The sequence below is a fragment of the Mastomys coucha genome, unplaced genomic scaffold, assembly GCF_008632895.1.
Source record: "Mastomys coucha isolate ucsf_1 unplaced genomic scaffold, UCSF_Mcou_1 pScaffold1, whole genome shotgun sequence".
Lineage (NCBI taxonomy): Eukaryota > Metazoa > Chordata > Mammalia > Rodentia > Muridae > Mastomys > Mastomys coucha.
Genome location: NW_022196891.1, coordinates 80,034,148 through 80,057,846, shown reverse-complemented (window position 1 = coordinate 80,057,846; position 23,699 = coordinate 80,034,148). Strand labels below are relative to the sequence as shown.

Sequence of the window (23,699 nt, the reverse complement as noted above, 5' to 3'; positions counted from 1 at the left end):
GCCCGCATCATAATTGTCTTCCTTTTTAGGCTTAATCACATTCTGTTATGCTGTACATAAATGACCTAGTTCTTCCTACTTGACCTAGTTCTTCCACTTTTACCCCTTCCTGCAAGAGAGAGGAACAGAGACATGGGGAAAGATACACAGCAAACATGCCAAATTAACAAAAAGAATTTCACTCATTGGAAATAATGATTTTCTCAGCTGACTAAAGGTTCAACATTTTGAAAAGATTGGGGTTTTCCTCTGCTACCAAATTGGTTTTTAAAAACTCCTAATTTCTTTTTCTACCATATCAACCTATCAGTGTGACTTACTCAGAACAGCTTCCCTGACTCGCCAGTCCCACCTCACCCAGAAATGATCTCCTGTTTTTCACTGGCAAATTGTTTTCTGTTCTTTAACCCATCCTTTGCCTACTTTTGTGGGTTATTTGTACCCATTTGAGTGTCTACACTTAGTTGAGCCAATTTCTTGAGCCAATCTTTGCATTCCCACAATGCCTTGCATCCTTACTGTTTTACTGTTAGAGATGAATTGATATCTCACACAAAGGAGTTGTTTGTCCTATTTTTGTGTGTGAAATTTTTTGAATCTGAGTCATTCTTCCCATTAGATTGACAATTGATGCCACTAGAAACATGAACATTTTGAAATGCCTGTCCTTAAAGAACAAGACAAATTGGAAGGATTATCGGGGGCAGGGTGGAGAGCAGAGGGTTTGGGGGAGCAGTAGGCTATGAGGGGAAGGATTCCTTAGAAAAGAAGAGTGAGTGAACACAAGATCTTAATGTTTGCTCAGATCAGAAAGGTTTAGAAACCAAGACTAGTTCATTGATTTGGGCCCAAAAGTCAAGAGAGTAAAGGCTACTAGGGACTGAGGTGGGAGGGCTGGTCAGGAGAGGGGCCCCCAGGCATGTCACGTCCTTTAGGGAAGTTTGTAGAAACAGAAAAAAGCGTCTAGAGAGGCCACAAATGGTAAGCCAGGGGAGGAGCAAACAATTCACTATGGAGACTGAGTGGCCAGTTCAGAGCGCACCCATATGTGATATCACCTCTGCATAAGGAGGGAGGGTCTGGGAGACTCACTCAACAGTGTTTCCAGACTAAGCCTAGCAATAAGGTTGAGCCTCTGTAAGTATAATCAGAGGACTTCCTATTGGATACCAGTCTAGCACAGCAGTGGCATCTTCACCCAGGGGCCATCCTGCACTTAGTCATGGTGCATGGATGCACTTAAGACACCCTGAAGGATTGGAGATAGCCAGCTGAAGGATGGCATGAACTTTATACAGTGGTGGCCAGGACAGAAGTGCAGGCCCTCCCCTCAGGGAGAGCCTCCCCAGCCATTCCCCAGGTTACTTCCTGCCTAACCCAAGTAATATAGAAAAGGGCCGAATGCACGGTTGTGCTGTGTTCCTGTTTAGACACCTCCCAATTAGAGCAGGTGAGCCCAAGGTGAGTGTTACCTGATGTGCAGGCCGGTCTGTGGTAAAAGGACCTTTTAAAAATTGCTCTAATGCACATGTGGTTCACTTTTCAAAGAAAATAGCTTAAACACACTTTACTGTCAGAAGTAGAATGTTATAGGTGTGTCTGTGTGTGTTTTATAAGTCATTTTAAATTTTCTTTACCCCTCTCAGTTTTATAGGGTTTTTTTTAATCATGATATTATAACCATTGTCTGGACTTCATATCATACATGAAACATTTATTTTCCCTGTAGTGCCCATAGCTGGGCCTGGACAGCACAAGGGGCAGAGGCACTGTCAGAAGGTTGTGTTGTTCAGGAGAAGCACGTGTCTAAAGGGCTGTGCATCCCCCACAATGCTCTGCACACCCAAGATGGCAGTGCTGAACAGCTGTCTCTAGAGCCAGCGTGGGAACCATCTGCTGTGAGCGGAAGGAATTGTGATACAGCGAGGTTAAACGTGTGTAGAAGAATGTGCCAAAGAACTAACCATAAACTTCCACATGTCCCTGGTGCACGTGTGCAGCATGTGGCAGGGCTGTGAAATCAAAACCATGTGTTTTCAAAGGAAAGGAAAGCAATTATTGAAAGAGGTTTTTAGGGTTTCTGTGTATGTGTTTCTTAAGGACACAAAGCAAAAGTCATTCATTCTATGGATAAATTAAGCCACAGTTGGAAATGGAGGGCAGCGGCCCTCCATTGCTAACATTTTGTAAAAAGGGGCAACTGTGGCTCTTCTGAAAGATAGCAGATGGATCCCTTTAGAGTATAATGAATAAATGCTTAGGCCTGGAGCCATTCCTGCTTCTGAGGGCTGATGTTCTAAAGGTCTCCCGTAAAGTGCTCTTTTTAAAGTGTGGAGTGAGGAGCAGGTATCTCAGTGCTGTTAGACAAAGGGCATCATTGCTTCGAGACCAGTGATTTCTCAGGTCTGTGTTTAGTGGACTAGGGAAGAAAGTGGAAGGATGTTGGCATTGGGCATGTGACCACTCAGGGAGGACACTGGAACAGCCACAGTCAGCACATCGGGGTCACATGTTCCCATTACATCCACAGTTACCCTTAAAGGCAATTTCATGTTGCCTGACAAACTGTCTTTCCATAAGTCTTAAATCCAGAATTTGCAATAAGGCAAATAATGTCCTGTGCATCTCTATGGTTTTGCAGAGAGAAATTACTACTAGTGGGACTAGAATTTTTTTTTTTCTTTTTGAGACAAGGTCTCACTATGTAGTCCTGGCTGACAGCCATGGCTGATGTGAAGCCACTGCAGACTAGGCTGGTCTTGAACTCACAGAAATCCACCTACCTCTGTCTCCCAAGTGCTCAGACTGAGGTTTGGCAAAGGTAGCTGGAGAGACAACTGTGGGCACTGGGGGCAGAACTCCTGTCATTTAGTCGTGAGTAGCCCTTGACATTTCTTCAGCCCTAGAAATGTTTAAGTGTGAATCTGATGCAGCCCAATATGGCAAGTTTATGTCTTCCTCGTGTCTTTAGTTTCACTTATGTTGGAAGAGACAGATGGAAACACATTATTAAAAGCCAGAGTCTAGAACCAGATTACCTAAGGCTTTAAGATCGAATTCCTTGGCCTGTCGGTGCTTAAACTTCACCACTGTGAGATTTAAGCATAAGATGGTCTGTACAGGGCACATGAGCCACTAATACTGCAGTAAGTAGTTATGTACTCTTAGTTGTGTACTTGTTTATGTAAATGTACTCTAATATATTGGACAGCGGCGGGAAATGCCAGGAAAGCTCTTTAAGGTACAACAGTGGTGTGGCTTAATTGCTTTAATAGAATGGTAATTTGAAGTAGAAAAAAATCTCCACAGAATCAGTTCTGTGGAACTTCAAAACCAGTGCCCTTTGCTTGGAGATTGGAAAAGCTATCCAGCAGTATTTCCAGGCCTGTGAAGACCCCAGCTTTCTTTGTAATTACGAGCATGCTCTCACGGAAATTCTTCATAAATACCTACTGAAGAATTCTCTCTCCCATGAGCCAGAACCAGCCATCACAGTAGCCATCATCATGTAGTGTTGAGAGTAGTGGTCATACACTGTATGTTTGGGAGTTTTCTTCTTCTAATAAAGATTGGAGCAACTAGAATCTTCCACATATACTTTGACACTTAGAAAAGTTTGTTTGACTAGGTTCTGGCAGACACCTATCCATACTGGGAACATACCTGGGAACGGGGGCCAGAGCTCAGTGCAAGAAGGACTGGGAGTAGCTCCCATAGTCAGAGATGGTGTGCGAAGAACACCAGCGAGAGAAAGTTGGTAATGGAGGAAGAGACTGGAGCCAGCCTGAGGTGGCTGGAGACCCAGACGGCAGTGTTGCACTGTCAATAAAAATTAACTGGGCCCCTCCTATAAAGTACTGTTCTAGGTACTGATGCCCCACTGACTAAACACCCTGGCCTGGTGAACTCAGTCTGCTGGTAGCCTTCATTAGCTTCTTCCTAGGAGGGAAGAAAGTGGCTCTGGAAAGTGTCTGCTTTAGTTGCTTTTTAGGTTTCACTACATGAACCTGTTTATAGATTTTTTTTTCTCTTAAAAGAACTGCTGTTTTATTTGACCACTGCTACTTTATCAGAAAAATGAAAAGAACATGATCTTGACCTTTTCTGCATCAATGCGTATAAACACTTCTCATTGTATTAGTAAATACCTGTGCTAGTCTAAAACACGGGGCTCTAACTCTGCTCGCATGTAGCCTTCCCTCCATACTGCTTCTCAGACATCCTCTCTGTGCTTGTTTTGTGCCCCGTAGTTACGCAGCTCTGCTAGCCGACTGGCCTGTGGTGGTCCTGGGCATGTGCACGCTGCTCATCGTGGTCTGTGCCCTGGTGGGGGTCCTAGTCCCGGAGCTCCCCGACTTCTCGGACCCGCTGCTGGTAAGGAGGACTTGGCGGGTGATGCCTGAAGCCATCCCCCAGAATTAAGTACTTAAATGCATGGTGTGTACTTCAGCTGCCCTTTCCTTCTTTGTGTTTGAGATAGAGCCTTACACCAAGGCTCCTTGAATTTGTCATCCCCCTGCCTCAGCCTTGTGAGGTCTGAGCCACCACACTCAGCTCCCCATTTCTTTCAGAACTTACTGCAGCCACCAGCAAGCACATAGCTCCTGTTCCACAGTAGAGATATGTTACCTGAGGGCAAGGAACTGGCTCACCCTCCACTCAAGCTCAAGCAAGAAGTGGGGAGGGACATCCAACTTCTCTGTCCCCCTGTTTAATCAAGGAGCAATATATTGAAGAATGTACATACTTGGAAAGCATTTTTATAAAGATTTTAATACTGTGTATCTCTTCCCACCTCTGAGAAGTTATCTGTGTAAATAACAGATAACAGGACCTGCTGAGTAAGTGTTCCTCTAGGGGAATAGTGAGGCAAATGCGATCAAGGACAACCCTGTGCTCTCAGTAAAACACTCTTCCGGTGCATAACACACTTTAATTTGATCATAGTTCCTACAAGTTAGAATTATTCACTTACTAAATGCTTGGGCACAGGCAAGTTTCTGATACGTTTTCCCACTTCCCAAGACATGTGACTAGAGAGCCATGTGACTTTGTCACAGCTAAGAAGCAATGGTTGTCCAAAAGGCCTCGCATTAACACAGGTCGCCTCAGCATTCATTCGTGAAGAACACCATGTTCCTGTTGAACTCTACATCACGTTGATGTTGCTTTCCTAAGTTGTTAACAAAATTGTACTGAGTGGGTAATGAAATACACTAATGGGAACACATAATGTTTTGTCTTAGGGTTTTGAACCAAGAGGGACTGCAATAGGACAGAGGCTGGTCACGTGGAATAACATGATGAAAAACACAGGATACAAAGCAACACTGGCGAACTATCCTTATAAGTATGCAGAAGAGCAAGCCAAAAGGTAATCATTTACTTTCCATGACTTTTAGATAAAATACTACTTAATGAAAAATTAAAACACAGGGCTCAGTTGCCACCAGTTGTCACTGAAATGTCTTGCTGGACCGTGATGAGAAGGTGAGACTTTTCTTCCTTATACCCGGAAAAATTAATGTTGCTCATGTGAGTCCTCCCGGCTTAGCACACAATCTGAGTAGGCAGGGGCTTGGGGCTCTGCTGTAAGCGTCTGCCCATCCCTCGGGATAGCTAGAGCTTCATCAAAGGCCCGACTGTTTCTCCCTTTCAGCCACCGGGATGACAGATGGTCGGATGATCATCATGAGAGAGAGAGAAGAGATGTAGACTGGAACTTCCAGAAAGACAGCTTCTTCTGCGATGTGCCGAGTGAGTGGACGGAACAGCGCCTGTGGTCAAGGTGGAATGTGATCCAGTCTAAGACTGCAGCCTTCCCAGCAGTCTCTGGTTCTGTAGTTACAGATGCCGGCTAAGTCTATGAGTTTACCTGTGATAAAAGTGTACGGAAAGGGTTCTGTTCAAACTGAAGGCAGCAGTTAATAAAATGTTCTACCTTGTCTGACTTTCAAGTCATATGTCAAATCCCTCCTTCTATACGTTTCTGTATCAAATAAATAGCAAGTCCGTATTCTTAATTGAATATAAATGATCTGTTAGCAGGAAAGTTTAATAGCTTGGTGTAAATGAAAGCTGTCGTAAGAACTGTCCACCTGCTGGAGTGGTGGCGCATGCCTGTAGACCCAGTGACTTGGGAAGGTAAAACAGAAGGTGGCTGCATCAAGTTCCCTATCAATGTGGTGATCTCTCAGAGACAAGAGACCAAAGGGTGAAGTGGCCCAGGTCAGAAGGAACTCTGCTTCCTCACTCAGCCGTGGAAACAGAGGCTCAGAGCTTGAGTGGTCAGCTGGCTGGAGGGGATGTGTGGGCATGGTACTGAGGGTTGTGCCAGGTGTAGCTGAAGGGGCTGCAGTGCCTATCTGCAGCAGAACGGGGCCTCACAGAATTGAGCCCTAGGCATCACATGACCTAAGATTACCATGTGGAACCACAGGTCTCTAAATGTTGCCATCAACTGACTAGAGAAATGTAGTCATGCTTAAAGCTGGCTTGTTCCTGGCAGCTGCCCAGGAAGGACGTGCAGGAGGCAGCAAGGACCTGCCATGGTGGCAGCTGTTCGGTGGGCAGAGTGACTAGGAGTGAAGATTTTCAACTGAGCAAATATTCATAGTATCATTCTTTCGTATCAAGTCCTTCCTTGATAACCCCTACCCCATCTTAGATCTGATACCTCAGATTGAGAGGGGGAGGAAGGAGGTCCCGAGTTTATGCCAGTTTTCCGCAGCAATGCGAGTTCAAGGTCAAACATTCTCTGCCTCTTAAAACAGATTAGAAAAACCGAATTCTGATTATTTCTATATTTGGGCTGGTTGGTTTTGGTTTTTCCTCTCAAAGTATTATTACTATACATTGCTTAATCAGCATGGGTTAATATCTTAGTAAGGACAATAGATAGTAAGGGCAGTCCCCACCGATAGCTGTCTCCTGAGCAATAAGCTCTGGCTTGACTAAAGCTTTGTGGGCTCCAGGAAACTGCCATGCGTGTGTCTTCCGGGCTGATTTCCTATCCCAATTCAGTCTACATAAGACAATAGCTCTTTGGTGAACATAAGTGCTTGCTAAGAACAACTGAATGATCACAAGTGAAGTTATTTGTAAAGGTTGTCATACATTTGCCAGTTGATTTGCTAACAAAATCAGTCACTTTAGATAATGGAGAGTTGACCTCCTTTGTCTCCTTTGATACATTCTAAGCCTTTTAAGTCACCAGGACAGAAGCCTTCCCGTGGAGCACCTGCCTCCCATTCCATCCTCAGGATTATTTGACATAGGTCTTGTCATGGTTTATACACGGCGAAGAAGGCCCAGTGACATTAGCATATGCTTGCATACGGTCACAGCCAGGTCTGACTTAGCCGCCCCCCCCACATCACACACCTCCTTGTGTGTCTGTCACACAGTGTTTAGGGTGGTGTTACCCTGACTCAGACTCTGGGGTAAAGGGACAGCCCTGAGCGCAGTCACCACACGGAGCCTGTGGTCCTGGCTAGCACAGTGCTTCATACTCAGGTGGCTCCCTGGGAGAGCTTTGACCACTGTAGTCGGCTGCCAGAGAAACAACCTTTATGATCCTTTTTGATATTCTCTTGGGTACCATTCTAATATTTCTTGTGCCTTTATAGGAAGGAAATACCTTCAGTTAATTTTCTGCTAATAACTTACAGCTTTTTCTTTCTAATCATAATGTGATCAGAAATAGATGTGTTAGATACTTCCTACAAGGTCACCAGGAGCGGGTAGGTGCAGGCTTTGAGCTAAAGTGACATTAACACATGCACACGCGCATACGTGCACACGCGCACACACACACACACACACACACACACATGTTCTGCTGGAACTTATCAAAGAAAAGATTTCCCTGCTGCTAACAAATTATCTGTACAGTTTCTCGTTTGAATTGCTTGTGAGCTCTGACTCTGGTCAACTAAATCACTTACAAGCATTTTTCTTTCTGTCTTCCCAGGTGACGGCTACTCCAGAGTAGTGTTCGCCTCAGCAGGAGGGGAGACTCTGTGGAATTTACCTGCCATTAAGTCAATGTGTGATGTGGATAATTCCAGGGTATGTAACATACAGCTGAATCTCTTCAGCACAGTAAAGTCCTGTTACGGAACCGTCTACCTCTGCCCTGGTGTCTGACCAATGAAAGGCCGACGGGGCTTTCCACTGTGGAACAAACCCCAGCAGGCCCGTGTGCTGCCGGGATACCAGCGTCAGAGTCCCGTGTTCCCGTCTTCAGAAGCACACTGCCTCCTTTAATAAAGAGCCCCTCCTCTGCTGCTCAGATTCTCTCACCATGCGGCTCTACTGTTATTCCACAACCGTTTCTTTTCAAGATGCTAGTGAAGACACCCTGTCTCACTCTCTCTTCTCTTATTCGGTGCCGCAGCTATGCACACGGCCCCTCCCCTTGTCACACCGTCCCCTCCACTCTCCACATCGCTCCTCCCCTCGTTACTTGTCATCATTGTCGCTGTACAGTTGAAGGCAGACCTGCCTCTCTCAGTCAGTGATCACTCCAGCCAGTGACTTCAGAGGAGAACTTGGGAAGCAAGCTAGGGAAGGGTGGAGAGGTGGGGCATGGGGACAACAAAAGATGTTAAGACACTTGTCTCAGTGGACAATGCTGTTCTCCAAACCAGATTCCCCCAGCTCGACCCACCTTGCTGCTTTGGAAGACCCTAAGATTCAGGAGGACAAGCACTCGCTGTGAACCCAGCCAGATCTGCCCTACCCTCTGTGCTTTGCACTTCCATAATGGAGACTGTACCCCACCCCTGTTTTGTGTGTTTGATTTGCTGTGTATGCCATTTTCTACCTGAATGACCGTTAAAGAGTCCACATGGCCTGGGAAAAGTAGTTGGATACGGCGTATTCTCTTAGTATGTGGTAGATGCTGAGACTTAAAAAACAGCACTGTGTCAGCAGTGAAAGCAGTATAGTCAGGGCTTCATCTGTGTGCGTGTGTCAAGAGATCCTTGTGAGGTAGCTTACACGGAAGGGACTCCTAAGCAAGAACAAAGGCAGAAAGAATATAGAAAGGGGAAATAATGGGAGAATGAGACGTGCCCTAAATTAAGCTAAGCCTCTTTCCTCCCTGCGGGGAACTGTAAGTGACCTCCTGGCAGCCAGACAGCAGCACCCCATTCAGTGGCATTATTCTGCCAAAGCCACCAAGGCGCAATAAGTTAGGAACAAGCATATGGTTTGGACACTGGAATTCAGGCATGTGGAAGCCAGAGGATAGCCCCAGTTATCCTTCCTCAGACACTGGTCTGGAACTTGCTGCGTAGACCAGATTGTCTGGCCAGCACACACAGGGATCTACCTGTCACCGTGTCCCCAGCACTGAAATTATGAGCACATCCTAGCATGCCTGGCTGGGTTGGCTGTGATTTGTAAACATGGGTTCTGGGATTCGAACTCAGTTCCTCATGCTTACATAGCAAGCACTTTACAGACTGAGGCATCTTCCCCAGCTCCTCTGTCATCCTCTTGGTAAAAGAAGTGTGATGTTATGTACAGAGTTCCTTTTTTAATCTGCGTGTGTGCGTGTGTGGTTTGGAGTGCGCATGCATGCGCACCTGGGTACACATATCACCGCACACATGTGGAGACCAGAGGACAACTTGCAGGAGTCAGTTCTCTCCTTCTACTGTGTGGGTCCTGGGGATTGAACTTAGGTCCTCAAGGCTGGCCACAGGCACATTTAACCACTGAGCCATCTTGCCAGACCAGTTCTTAAGAGCATATTTACAAAGTGAGAATTTGGGAAACAGACCGAAAACATACATCCAAGGAGTATTTGGTATGACCAGTTGCAGACCCACATTAAATGATTAAGCAGTCAGCTGGGAACCTAAAATTGGGCTCTACTTCAAAAAAACATGGTCATATTTGTTAAATTAATACCCCTTTTAAACCAGTTGCAAATGTGACTGTCTTCCAATCTTACATTCTGCTCTAGAAAGAAAGTGATGAACATGATGCCCATTTGTTGTGTGAGATGATAACTTGGGCCAACAGCTCCACAGCGAACTTGCTGCTGGAGCGCCTTCCAGTCCCCAGTTGGAGCTGCCTGGGGAATTTGTTTGTCACAGTGCCTTGCCTCTTTGAAGGCCTTTCCTTACCACCCGTCAGTGCTGTTCACATGTGTAAGTGCTTAACCATTAACACTTCTCAAGTTAATGGGACCAACCTAATGGTCAGACAGGGAGCTTGACTGTCAGTGGGTTGGCCCCCGATGGCACAGTGTCTCAGTGGGGCCAGACAGTCCCTGTCTTCTGCCTTGTGTGTTCTCCAGGTTCCACGGAAGTGACATGCCACCTGTGCTCCTAATTGAGAGAGGGGCTTGCAGGAAGAGTGGCTGTTTCTTATGCTACTGTCCCGTCCACCTCCCCACAGAGGCGCCCCCCCCCATTGCTTCTCTGACTCTCTTCAGTCCTTGCTTCTGTCCTATAGGACCCACTGACTGACAGACATTCATAAATGGAAGGGTCTCTCTGAACATCACTCCTCTGGAAGCCCTTCACCTGTGCTGGTCTCTGCACGGTTTAGATGTCGGAGCTTTGAGGACTCGGCTCGTGAAAGGGATTTGAAATTCTCTGTCTGAGAACCTGGCTTACTAGATTAACCTTCATACTGCTGGAATCTGTACCATCTCAGAGACCTATATATTTCCTGACGCTTCTTCCAAGGGGCCTGTGCCGCCACTCCCCTTGAAGCTCGTTCAGCGCTCTCTGTGGACTCGGGTACCAGGAGGAGAGTCCAGGAGTCAGCTGAACGTGCTAGTTGGTGCTTGATCTTCCTTTTTCCTTTCTCAGCTTCTTAAAATACCTCGAACCTAGCCAGTGCTTTTTAAAGTTAAGGTATCATTTAAACACTTCTGGTTTCTCTCTTCTCTTTCTCCTCCCTCTGTAACCCCTATTTTAAGTCAGCGCCACCCCTGCTACTATCTAACTAGAGAACCACATAAGCAGAATGACTCCCCAGTTCCCATGGTGAGCTGCTAGGATTAGAATGACTCCCCAGCTCCCATGGTGAGCTGCTAGGATTGGAGGGCTGTGTTCTCTGTGGTGGGACTGGCTTTCGGAAACTCTCTTATTTTTACAAAGTTCTGAGGTTTTGGAATTATTCCAAGGGATTGCTTTTCCCAGAGTATGACAAGAACACATCTGTCTCCTACGTAAAGAGATACCTAGCTGCCAGTCTGTCTGCCTCAGGCTACAACATTGAATTCTGGACTCACCAGTCACGATAGACTAGTCACTGCCAATGTGGCGAGACACCTTCAGACTTGGCACGTCCTCTGTCGGTCCCCATATGTACACACAATACACCGCTCAGCCAGTCGAGCTATGACTGCATACCTTGGTCTGATTTCTCTGCACTCTGAGGGTAAACTGAGGGTAAGGGCCACAGTGCCCTCTCACAGTATGCAGGTACTCGGGCAGGAGTGGAGGGCCTCGCTTGCTTGATGCGCAGGCACTCCCTAGTGCCCCAGTCCTTCCTTCAGGATGCTGGTGTCCTGGAGGGATAGTTAGAGCGTGCCCATCGTAATAGCTTTCTCTATGACTTTTTCTTACCCCATTTGAGACCTTCAAAGTGTTTTTTTTTCCCCAAATGTTATAATCAGCTAACACCACTGTCCCCTGAGGGAAGCTAGCATTTGTTTTTGATAGTAGTCAGTAAACTACTAAGTTGGTATTTACAGTGTTCAACTTTTTAATCTTTGGTAAAATATACATATAAAAGCCCCATTTTTACTAGAAAAAAAAGAGCTATGCAAGGATACAATGCCATGCCCCCCGCACCCCGTTCTCCTACCCCCACCTCCCTGGTAGCTGTATTTCCATCAGCTCTGCTGGGCCATTTCAGCAGCTGCACGTGAGTCCTGCTACCCCACAGCAGCTGCACGTGAGTCCTGGTAGATGGGCTCCTGCGGTTCCTTTGCAGGTAAACTATTACCTGCCTTAAATACTAGAGCTGCTGTTTTAGGGCCCCATGACTTACCAGCTCATTTTTCTCAAGTTAAGATACAAATTTTTAAACTTGGAAACAAATATGAATTACTCTGTCTTAGAAAAGAATTATGTGGTTTCAGAAATACACTTTAAAATTGAATTTTTGTGAAAGTAAAACTTAATCTCTTGCATTTAGATAACACTTTCCTCCCATTAAGAATTTGCCAAAACAAGTGATTTGGGTTTTTGGTTTTGTTGAGGATTTTTTTTCCCTTGTCTTGGTTTGGTTTCTTAAGACAGGGTCTCACTGTGTAGCCCTTGCTAGCCTAGAACTCCTGTGTAGATCGGGCTAGCCTGGAACTCACAGAGATCTAGGAAGACTTCAGACATGATAATGAGTGTCCACGTACATTTCCAGCCGCAGCCTCCTCACACCGCCCACCCTCTCCCCGCATATTAGCTCCAGTTTACCCAGGGAGTGATGTTCTTAGGTAAGTCGGCCTCTAAAATGGTCGTGTGTGCCAGCCAACTCCTCGGCCTTAGAAAGCTACTTTAATGAACATTGACAAAAGCCGAGTTTAATCCAGATGCAGACTGTTTCAAATCACGTTAGAAAAACTCTTCACACCCTGTCTGGACTTTGGAGTGGTTCCCCAGAACAACCTTTGGTAAATAAAGTTGGGGGAAAGTGATAAGACGGGGCTGCCTTAGCTCTGTTGCTCCTGAACACAAGTCTCTGGTCAGACCCAGGAAGGTGCTAATTTCTAGTCTAACCCTAAGGGAAGAGGGGTTGGCTCCTATAACCTAAGAGAGGACTTGAACCAGCTTCCTAATCCAGCAGTGGTTGTAGTTCACTGTGACAGACCAGCTTTGAATAGAGACGCTTTTCGCAGGCCTAGCCTGGTATGAAACATTGCCCATAGCAACCCAGAATCGCCACAGGTCCTAAGTGCCCGCAGCCATTTACCAGCAGAGAAAAGTTCCCCAGAAAGGGTTTTAGCCAACCTGTATAAACTTGAGGATGTAGAAGAACTAAAATTCCACTTTTTTAAATTTGTATTTATTAACTTATTTAAAATCAGAAACGAAAATGTTTTAATCTTAAAAAAAATGACCCTTTTCACCTTATTTCAGTAAACAGTCTAAATTTTTCAAGAATCTAGTCACTTTTTGATCTGTCAAATAGAGTTCTGTCTACTCTGTTGAGACTGACAAAGCACCTTCCTTAGTCTAGAGAATTTATTTTTAAAAGTGGTTTCTTTCTCACAGTTCTAGAAACTGACGAGTTTTAAGACCAAGGTGTCTTTGGACTCAGGGTTCAGAGAGTGCCTGTCCTTAAGGTGCCATCCCTGTGGCGTTGCCATGTAGCAACAAAGGCACCATTCCAGCCCCTCCCTCGAGCCACTACTCTAAGGGTACCAATCCACTGATACCACCCAGGAGCTCTGCCTGTCTGTGCCATCACAGTGGGGATCAGGTTGTACAGGGCAGTTTGGGGGTGTATTCCAGGGAGCTATAGGACCTTTAGGACCAGCAACTTTCACCTGTGTTTGTTGGGATTTGTGGTGACTTTTCTCACCGAAACTTTTGTGCTAAGAACCAGGATTTTAGGGAAAATAGCAGTTGGACAGTTGTTTTCCTTACTCCAGTGTGCATAAGCTATAAAGCCTGTCCACTTTATTACTTCCATGCTGACTCTGAAGAGACCAGTTTACTAAGTGGGTGTTACGTTTATCTCCCTCCTTAAACCTGTCTGTATGCCGTTCCCAAACAGGAGTTTGCTGCTCAAAGTCTAGCAGCCGGTAAGATGAGGTCGTGGGGGGAGTGCTTACCTGTGTACACGCTGACTCACACTGTGACGGAGGATTGTTTAGCTTCTGTGCCTGCCTTGTTCCTAGAGGCAGGAGGGACCTGCCTGGTGGAGAGCCCTGTTTAAACTCCAGTCCTTCTGCTTGTCTGTCCCTACAGATCAGATCTCACCCCCAGTTCAGCGACCTCTGCCAGAGGACCACTGCCGTCTCCTGCTGCCCCAGCTGGACCCTGGGGAATTACATTGCCATTCTGAATAACAGATCATCCTGTCAGAAGATTGTCGAGCGAGATGTCTCTCACACGCTGAAGCTGCTCCGGACCTGTGCTAAGCACTACCAAAACGGCACGCTGGGGCCCGACTGCTGGGACAAGGCGGCCAGAAGGAAGGACCAGCTCAAGTGCACCAATGTGCCGCGCAAGTGTACCAAATACAACGCCGTGTACCAGATTCTCCACTACCTGGTAGATAAGGACTTCATGACCCCAAAGACGGCCGACTACGCTGTGCCAGCTTTAAAGTACAGCATGCTCTTCTCCCCGACAGAGAAAGGGGAGAGCATGATGAACATTTACCTGGACAATTTTGAAAACTGGAACTCTTCGGACGGCATCACCACCGTCACCGGGATCGAGTTTGGCATCAAGCACAGCTTGTTTCAGGATTACCTCCTCATGGACACCGTGTACCCTGCCATAGCCATCGCCATCGTCCTGCTCATCATGTGTGCCTACACCAAGTCCATGTTCATCACACTGATGACGATGTTTGCCATCATCAGCTCGCTGATTGTCTCCTACTTCCTCTACCGCGTCGTATTTAACTTTGAGTTTTTCCCTTTTATGAACCTCACCGCGCTCATCATCCTGGTCGGGATCGGCGCAGACGATGCTTTCGTCTTGTGCGACGTCTGGAACTACACCAAGTTCGACAAACCTCGTGCGGAAACATCAGAGGCGGTGAGCGTCACCTTGCAGCATGCGGCCCTCTCCATGTTTGTCACCAGCTTCACCACTGCCGCCGCCTTCTACGCTAACTACGTCAGCAACATCACAGCAATCAGGTGCTTCGGGGTCTATGCAGGGACCGCTATATTGGTGAATTATGTCCTGATGGTCACCTGGCTCCCGGCTGTCATTGTTCTGCATGAGCGCTACCTCCTCAATATATTCACCTGCTTCAGAAAGCCCCAGGCACAAGCCTATGACAAGAGCTGCTGGACAGTGCTCTGGCAGAGGTGCCGCAAGGCGCTGTTTGCCATTTCCGAAGCCTCTCGGATTTTTTTTGAGAAGGTGCTGCCTTGCATCGTCATTAAGTTTCGCTACCTTTGGCTCATCTGGTTCCTTGCCCTAACTGTGGGCGGGGCCTACATCGTGTGCATAAACCCAAAGATGAAACTGCCTTCCTTGGAGCTCTCGGAGTTCCAGGTGTTCAGGTCCTCGCATCCCTTCGAGCGCTACGATGCTGAGTTTAAGAAGCTTTTCATGTTTGAGCGGGTTCACCATGGAGAGGAGCTCCATATGCCGATCACGGTAATCTGGGGTGTGTCCCCAGAAGACAGCGGTGACCCTCTGAACCCCAAGAGCAAAGGGGAGCTGACACTAGATAGCACATTTAACATTGCTAGCCCGGCCTCCCAGGCCTGGATTTTACACTTCTGTCAGAAGCTGAGGAACCAGACCTTCTTCCACCACACCGAGCAGCAGGACTTCACCAGCTGCTTCATCGAGACCTTCAAACAGTGGATGGAGAACCAGGACTGTGACGAGCCCGCCCTGTACCCCTGCTGCAGCCACTGCAGCTTCCCCTATAAGCAAGAGGTTTTTGAGCTGTGCATCAAGAAGGCCATCATGGAGCTGGACAGGAGCACAGGGTACCACCTGAATAACAAGACCCCTGGGCCAAGGTTCGACATCAACGACACCATCAGGGCCGTGGTGCTGGAGTTCCAGAGCACCTTCCTCTTCACCTTAGCCTACGAGAAGATGCAGCAGTTCTACAAGGAGGTGGACTCGTGGATTTCCCACGAGCTGAGTTCGGCACCCGAGGGCCTCAGCCGCGGCTGGTTTGTCAGCAACCTGGAGTTCTATGACCTGCAGGACAGCCTTTCTGACGGCACCCTCATTGCCATGGGGCTCTCGGTGGCCGTCGCTTTTAGTGTGATGCTGCTGACCACGCGGAATATCATCATAAGCCTGTACGCCATCATCTCCATAGCGGGAACCATATTTGTCACAGTTGGGTCGCTCGTCCTGCTGGGCTGGGAACTGAATGTGTTGGAGTCTGTCACCATCTCTGTCGCGGTCGGCCTGTCTGTAGACTTTGCCGTCCACTATGGGGTGGCCTATCGCTTGGCTCCAGACCCCGACCGAGAAGGCAAAGTCATCTTCTCTCTGAGCCGTATGGGCTCTGCGATAGCCATGGCTGCCCTGACCACCTTCGTGGCTGGGGCCATGATGATGCCCTCCACAGTCCTGGCTTACACACAGCTGGGCACGTTCATGATGCTGGTCATGTGCGTCAGCTGGGCCTTCGCCACCTTCTTCTTCCAGTGCCTGTGTCGGTGCCTGGGGCCGCAAGGCACCTGTGGCCAGATCCCGTTACCTAAGAAGCTCCAGTGCAGTGCCTTTTCCCACACTTTGTCTGCAAGGCCTGGGGACAGGGGACCAAGCAAAACACACACCACCAGTGCTTATAGCGTAGATGCCAGGGGCCAGAAATCCGAACTGGAACACGAGTTTTACGAGTTACAACCCCTGGCATCCCACAGCTGCACTTCCTCAGAGAAGGCCGCTTTTGAAGAGCCACGCACCTGCTCGGAATTTTTCAATGGCCAAGCAAAGGATTTAAGGGTGCCCGTGCCTGCAGCCTACAGTGAACTCACCAAGAGCCCCAGGAGTGAGCCAGACTCAGCCTTGTTGCAGCCCTGTCTGGAGCAGGACACCGTGTGTCACTTCTCTCTCAGTCCACGATGTAACTGCCCAGATGCCTATACACACTTAAAGTACAGATTGCCAGAAGTCCACTGCCAGCAGGTGGGTGGCTCCTTATGCCACAGGTGTGCCTCCACTGCAGGCAGCTTTGTCCAGATTCAGAATGAGGTGGCTCCTCTGAAGGCCACACACCGAGCCGCCGAGGGCCTTCTGCATCCTGTCCAGCACATGCTGCCACCAGGGATGCAGAATTCTCGGCCTAGTAATTTTTTTCTTCACCCAGTGCAGCACTTTCAGGCCCAAGAAAACCTCAGTCCTGCCAGCACACACGGCCCGGAGGAGCGTCTTCCCAGGACAGCAGAGCTGTCGCTGTCTGCCAGCGGGAGCACTGAGTCTTTCCAAAGAGCTTGTCGCAATCCTGAGACTAACCAAAGGAGACTCTGCAAAGGTAGAGACACAGGGGACACAGAGGGCAGTGGAGGGACAGAAACCAAGGTTTCTAGTTTACCAGAGCAGACTGACAAGGAGGAGAGGAAGGGGGAGCTAAGGCTGCTGCAGACCGATGGAACTGTGAACTCAGAACATTTCAATCATAATGAACCAAATTTTATATTCAGCCATTTACTAGGGGAGGCTGGCTGCAGCTCCTGCCCAAACAGTCCACAGAGTTGCAGAAGCATTGTGAGATTGAAGTGCAGGTCCACGGACTGCCAGATGCCAAACCTTGGAACCAATGTGCCTGCTGTACCAACACACCCAGACCTGCCTGGCGAGAGTCTGTTAATAAAAACACTATAATAAACCTAGCATTGCATTCCAAAGCACCTGCCTCCATCGTTCTTTTGAATTAGGGGTGAGAGGTGGGAGCCTGCAGAGGGATGCTATTAGCAGCAGGCATGTTCCACGTGTCACCATGCTTACAGTCGTATTGTCATTGTCTTATTCTATCTGAACAGTGAACACGCTCACAGATCTCGTGAATGTGTTAAGATTGTTGGATTTTCGGGTTAGTATTTTTTTTTTTTTAATTTCAAAAAGTAGTGCTTACACAGTCCTGCTCAGCTCGGCTTCCTCTCCGTCTGCCGTCCTGCAGCGGCGAGTCACACTGGCAGTGCGCATCACCTCCATGCTTCTGTTCCCCCAGACAGTAGCTGAGCTGAGTTGACAGTACCTCTCAGTGAGTACCTGGTTATCTTCACTCTGCTGTGTTTGGCTGCTGGTAATTCAGTCTTCTCATTGCTCAGCACAGACACTAGGGCTCACATTGACAGAGAGATGCTTCCGTCAGAAACCAGGAACCAGGCAGCATTGAAATGTACATTAGTTAAACACCAATGCCAAATGCCTCAATAGTACATTCCTCTTGTCTTCATACGTGTCCCACGCGAAGCCCATGACACATTTATATCCAAGTGGTCTCTCTCCCAGTCAGCCAGCCAGTTGGTTGTTACCACACCTCCTAACCAAGGAGTCGTGAGTATCACCTGGTAGACTGCAGTGGCAGTGTTAACACCACAGAAAGAGACGCGTGGAGATCTGTGAGCATCCGAGGGATGCAACGAGCATCGCCTCGTGTTGGATGATGGTTGTGTTAGTACCACAGACAGAGAAGCGTGAGGATCTGGGAGCATCTGTGTATTGGTATGCTTCAGAGGGCACACTGGATGGTGACAAAGATGGACCCGGGACCTCCTGAAACCTCGAGAGTAAGGGGTCCTGTTTGTGGAATGTTGCCTCCATTTCTGGTCCTCAGGGGCCATGTCCATAAGATTTCTTTCACTATGTCTCAGGACAGGCTTGCTTGGCCATGCAGCTAAGCCCGGAGAATGCTAAGCCTTTGGGCACCACCTTTGATGACTCCGTGTTGTGTGTCAGATCAGTGTGTGATAGGAGCTGTTGGTGTGTTCCTTCTGCCTAGTGTTTCAGATGGAGGCCCCAGCAAACCATCTCATCTGACACTGGGCACATGCCTGCTTACTCAGGGACAGCCTGATGCCTCCTGGAGCTACACCTCCAGTTTGTTCCTCCGAAGAATCTGGTGGGAATATTCCTAAATTGAAAAGTTTCTTTTGAAAAATCTTCGTGCTTGTTTTCTAAGAATAGTTTTTTCAAAATCTCTGTCTATAATCCTGGATGGGGGAGCTATCAAGAGCTGAAAGGGGTCTTGTGAGTCATTAAATCTAAGCTCCCCTCCACCCATGCCCATCCTCTGCCTGAATGCTGCTATGACAAGTGGCCTACTATGTCTGCCTCTCTTGAACTGCTCTGTTACTCAGACTTCTTTCAAGTCTCTGAAACAATGCAAACATTTCTGACATCTCGACCACTGGATAGCACTCCAGATGCTGGGCCCTCCCGTGAGCCTGCTTGGCTCACTCAGTTGTTCTTCTGTTTATCAGCTGGTGTGGTTATCATCTTCTTTGGATAAGCTCCAAGCGTGGGACCCAGAGCAGGCTGTTGACAGCACCCTGAGGAAGCCTGTTCCGGGAAAGATGGGGTGCTGCTCCTGCTGGCTCACTTACACATAGAAATACTGTTCCGCTCAGTATTACTAGCCAACCCTAGAGAAGCCAGCTGTGCCTGGGCCACAGGACCTGGTGCTGAGCTGCTTTCAAACAGCATCTGCCCACCCCCTCTGCATCTCGTTCTTTGGTAAGGTGACCTGGGGGAGATGGGAGCCCTAGATGGCAGCACCCGGTGCCCACATAAGAATCTTTCTTTGTCTTCTGAAATGTATAACCATCCAGTTAGCTAATGAAAATCCAGGGCCTCAGAGCACGTGTGTTCTCAACCAGACCCCTGTGGCCTGTTCTGCCAGCTGTCCTGGTAAGGAGTCTCCAGTGGCCTTGGTCCCTCCCCTGTTCTGCTTAATTGCCCTGTGCCTTGCTGGGCCCATGAACCCTTTGCACAGTTACTTAAGAGCAGACTTGAACTTTGAAATCCCTGGGTTTCATAAAGGAGTTGATTGGTTGGCTGCTTCGTTGGGTTGGGTTAGATTTTAGCATTTTATTTTATTTTAATAATTTCAGTGCTAGAGATCCAAAGCTTTGAAATTATTTCTTAATTCGTCACTACAGTACATCTGTAGTGAAGCATCATTACTTCTGGCCCTGTTTCACGAGAAAGTTTCCCACATTGTCCCCAAAGGTGATCGATAAAGCAGAGAACTTCCATGTGGGCAGAAGAACCCCGTGCGCTGAACACTTGCAGTGTAGAGAGCTCTGGTGCCGTGGCTTTACCCATGTCCCTTAACTCCCACAGAACCCATCTTGGATGGCTGAATTCCTGTCACCAAATTGGGCCCTCCCCACTTCCCCTGCAAGGCCCGCTTTTCAAATTCCCATTTGATTGGCCAAGTAGAAGACATTTTTTTTTCACAAGGAAAAGTTTATTGTTTGAAATAATCTCACAGCTTCATCTGTGTGTGTTCATCCTGGTATGTAATTGCCATAGATGTACATCCTTCTAAAACAATTATTTTTCAGAGATAATGTTAAACTGTTATTAAAATTTATGTTCAATAATCCACGCTCCAGCCTCAATCATTCTAACTATAGAACCATGTGCAGGCGTGGTGTATGGAGTACTTTTACAGATGTGGTCTACAGGAGTTTAGGAAGTATGCCTGGCTCCCATCGCCTCACCTGGAAGCCATCTCTACCAGCAATTAGGATAGTTTCTGAAAGAAAAAAATGAAGCCTAGTAACTCCAAAACCAGCTGTATGTTTTCATATATTAATGAGGAGAGTCGTTTTAGGGTGGAAAAAAATCAGATCTATATTTTTTTTAAAAAATGAAAGATCTTATTTTATTTCTCATAAAGCTGGAGCATAGCAAATTTTAGGAATTTGCTGGAACCATGAGATTTTTTTTTTATTTTAAAATGCAAAAGCTCTTGTATCTAAATGCTTATACATATGGTTGTATCTAAATGCTTATACATATGGTATCTTTCCAGATGTTTGCTGGTAGTTATCTCCAGTCGACTTTAAAAGGCATTTTTTTTGTTAGCCGTCTTTATTGAGGTTTGGCTTTATATGGTATTTTTGCAGTGTGCGTACAGGGAAAGTAACATGGTGGCCCAGTAGGTCTTCTGCCTGTTGTTAAAATAATACTTTAACTGCCAAACTTTTATATTTTGTAAGGGAAGAAAAAGATAGTGGTTTTTTTGTGTTGGTGTCATAAGCCAAAGGGTACACATTGGAACCAGGGCCAACGTGTGCTCTTAACTGCCCAAGCAGTCTGTCGAACATAAGGTAGACAGTTGAGCATGCCAGCTGGGATTTCGAGGTCCGCGTGCTGTTGCAGCTTCTATCTAGGGGGTGCATGGGAGAAAACAATGAATGACATTTCAGGAGCCGTTGTCCCAGAAAGAGCTCTTCCCAGCTTGAATGTTGTCTAAATCAGTGGCATATCCAGATCTTAGCCCCCAGTTCGCTCTGGTAACATTGTGGGCTGTGGGGATTCATGCCAAGTCTTGAGCTAACAGTCGGCACCTCCACCCTTCTCCCCAGACCCCTCAGAGGAGGTACATCTCTTGACTCATTCTGACTCATACCAAAATAAGACCTGGAGTCCACATTGCAGAATGGACAGAGACAGCTAAACCTAGACGTTGGCTCAGTAGTCTCAAAGGTGTGCCCCTCTGACGGAAGCTCTACCCTTCCTGAGAAGCAAAAGGCCGATTATTTTCCCCAAGAAATATTTGTCTTTGGAGCCAAATAAGATCCTCAAGAAGTTGTTTTATTTTGAAACAAAGTAGCAGAGTAAAATGTGCGTGCTATCGTCTGTCAATTAGCCGTTTTTGTGCGCTGTGTTTTATTTTGCTTTGTTTTTCTTGTTGTTTTGTTTTGCCATGCTTGGAATTCAACCTAGGGCCCTGGGGCTAATTAGACAGAGGAAAAGGATTTACTGAATAAACCAATAATCTAAACAAGATTACAAGGCCTGCCTGGGGAAAGCACTAGAATTAAAAAAAAACAAAAACAAAAAACCCTGTAATCCTGCTTTTACAATGTGATATGCTTGTTAAAAAAAAAAAAAAAAAAATCTCATTAGTAAAAACTAGTCTACTAGGGTTTTCTCTCAGTCAAGGCTTAAATGCGGGGCAAAAATAATGAAAGTGTATCCCCATTCAGATTGCCCTTGATGTGGCTTCTCCACTCCCCCGTACTCCCCGTGCTCCCCATGCTCCCCGTGCTCCCCGTGCTTCCCAAGCTCCTTGTGGTCCCTGTGCTCCCCGTGCTCCCCATGCTCCCTGTGTTCGCCTTGCTCCCGTGCTCCCTGTGCTCCCCAAGCTCCCCGTGCTCCCCGAGCTCCCCGTGCTCCCCACGCTCCCTGTGGCACCATTGCCCACCTGGGGAGGCACCCAGTCTGCAGTGTGGTTTCTGATCTCTGCGCTGGCACCCACCAGCTTTCTTCCCTGAGATCCTGGGGAACAAGCCTGTCTCTGCAGCTACCTTTCTATTTGCAGAGGGCTAAGGAAAGGCTCGGCGGAAGAAGCCAGCCCCTGACGCTATGCTGGCCGACTGAAGTTAGAGATGTTTAGCCTTTCCAGAACTCGGATGCTTCTCACCTGCAGCTCAGCGGTTATTGGCCCGTTTGGGGTCACATAGCGGATATTTACATTCCGATAAATAGCCGTAGCAAAGTTACAGTTATGAAGGACACTGAGAACAGTTTTATGGTTGGGGTCACCACACCACACTGTATATTAAAGGGCCGCAGTGTTAGGAAGGTTGAGAACAACTGCTCTAGGGTATAGAATTGTTAATCATTTATCCCTGCGAGGGATAGAAGTGTACTGAGCAATCCTGAGCTGCTACACAATTCCCTCCCAAACCACAACTTGGGTTTCTTTGCTCTAGAAAGGAGCCTGGGCTCTAATGTGCAATGAGGGGAGTTTCTTCATCCGGACCCTGCTCCAAGATGTCTGTGTTCTCTGTACATCCATATCCTGTCTGGGGCTTGGGAAAGTCATGCTGATGAGGCTTTAGCTAGCTATCCTGGAAGTAGATAGGAAGCCACCGCCTCCTCTGGTTCCAGTTGCACCAAAGTGGGAGAATGTGACCTGCCTGCGCCTTTCCAGGGCACCCGGGCTCACCTGCAGTATCCATGGCCCTGCATGGCCTCTGTCTAGCCATGTGTCTGTCTATGTCCCTTGACTGGCTCGTAGACAGCAGGCATGTGCTTCACCTAGCTGTGCTGGTGACAGAAAGTCTCCCTCATTGGGGACGTGAGGCAGGGCCACCAGTGACAAAGGCCTCCTGCCTCCAAACTTCTGCCCTCCAGAAGAAAGGTTTGGAGCATGAGCAGCTGTTCACAAAGGTGGCGGTGGGGTGGGTCATGGTGCCGGCCAGCTGTAGTGCCCCCTTCTCAAGAGGCTGGTGATGGGCAGGAGCCCTTGAGCTCAGCAGTTCAAGGCCAGCCGTGGCAAAGTGGTGAACCTGTCTCAAGAAATCAATCAGTATATAGAAATGATGAACTGTGGAAAATGTTGCATCTACACTTCAGATAGTTAAGGATACATGCTGTCACAGTGTTTGCCAACTTGATGCAAACATAGATGTACCTGGGAAGAGGCACTCTCAGTGGAGAAATTGCCTCCCACACATTGGCCTGATGACATTGGGGTCGGGGTTCTTGGTTCTTGGTTGCTGATTGATGGAGGGCCCAGCCCAGCCTATTGTGCTATTCCTGGACGCATGGCCTTGGTTGTATAAGAAAGCAGGCTGAGCAAATCATGGAGAGCAAGCCAGTGAGCAGCGCTCTTCTACAATCTCTGGCTCAGTTCCTGCCGCTAGATTCCTGCCTGAGTTCCTGCATTGGCCTCTGTGTTGGCTAGTTTTGTCAACTTGACACAAGTTAGAGTTATCTGAAGGGGGGATCCTTAAGTGAGAAATGCCTCTGTAAGATCCAGTAGAGCATTTTCTTAATTACTGTTTGATGGGGGAGGGCCCGTCCCCTTCTGGGTGGGGCTATCCC

At 47.6% G+C, this 23,699-nt stretch overlaps 1 protein-coding gene across 4 annotated transcripts in view; it reads left to right on the top strand.

Annotated features, from left to right (window-relative positions):
* The window catches only part of Disp1 (dispatched RND transporter family member 1), a 164,411-nt gene extending 146,875 nt beyond the window's left edge, over positions 1–17,536 (top strand). For all 4 annotated transcript variants that reach the window (XM_031337436.1, XM_031337425.1, XM_031337430.1 and 1 more), the window contains 5 exons: positions 4,251–4,374; positions 5,247–5,374; positions 5,660–5,757; positions 7,973–8,070; positions 13,941–17,536. In XM_031337436.1, coding sequence (XP_031193296.1) covers positions 4,251–4,374; positions 5,247–5,374; positions 5,660–5,757; positions 7,973–8,070; positions 13,941–17,513 — 4,021 coding nt within the window. In that variant the 3' untranslated portion in view covers positions 17,514–17,536. The remainder of the gene's footprint in view (positions 1–4,250; positions 4,375–5,246; positions 5,375–5,659; positions 5,758–7,972; positions 8,071–13,940) is intronic.
* The last annotated feature ends 6,163 nt before the right edge of the window (positions 17,537–23,699 follow it).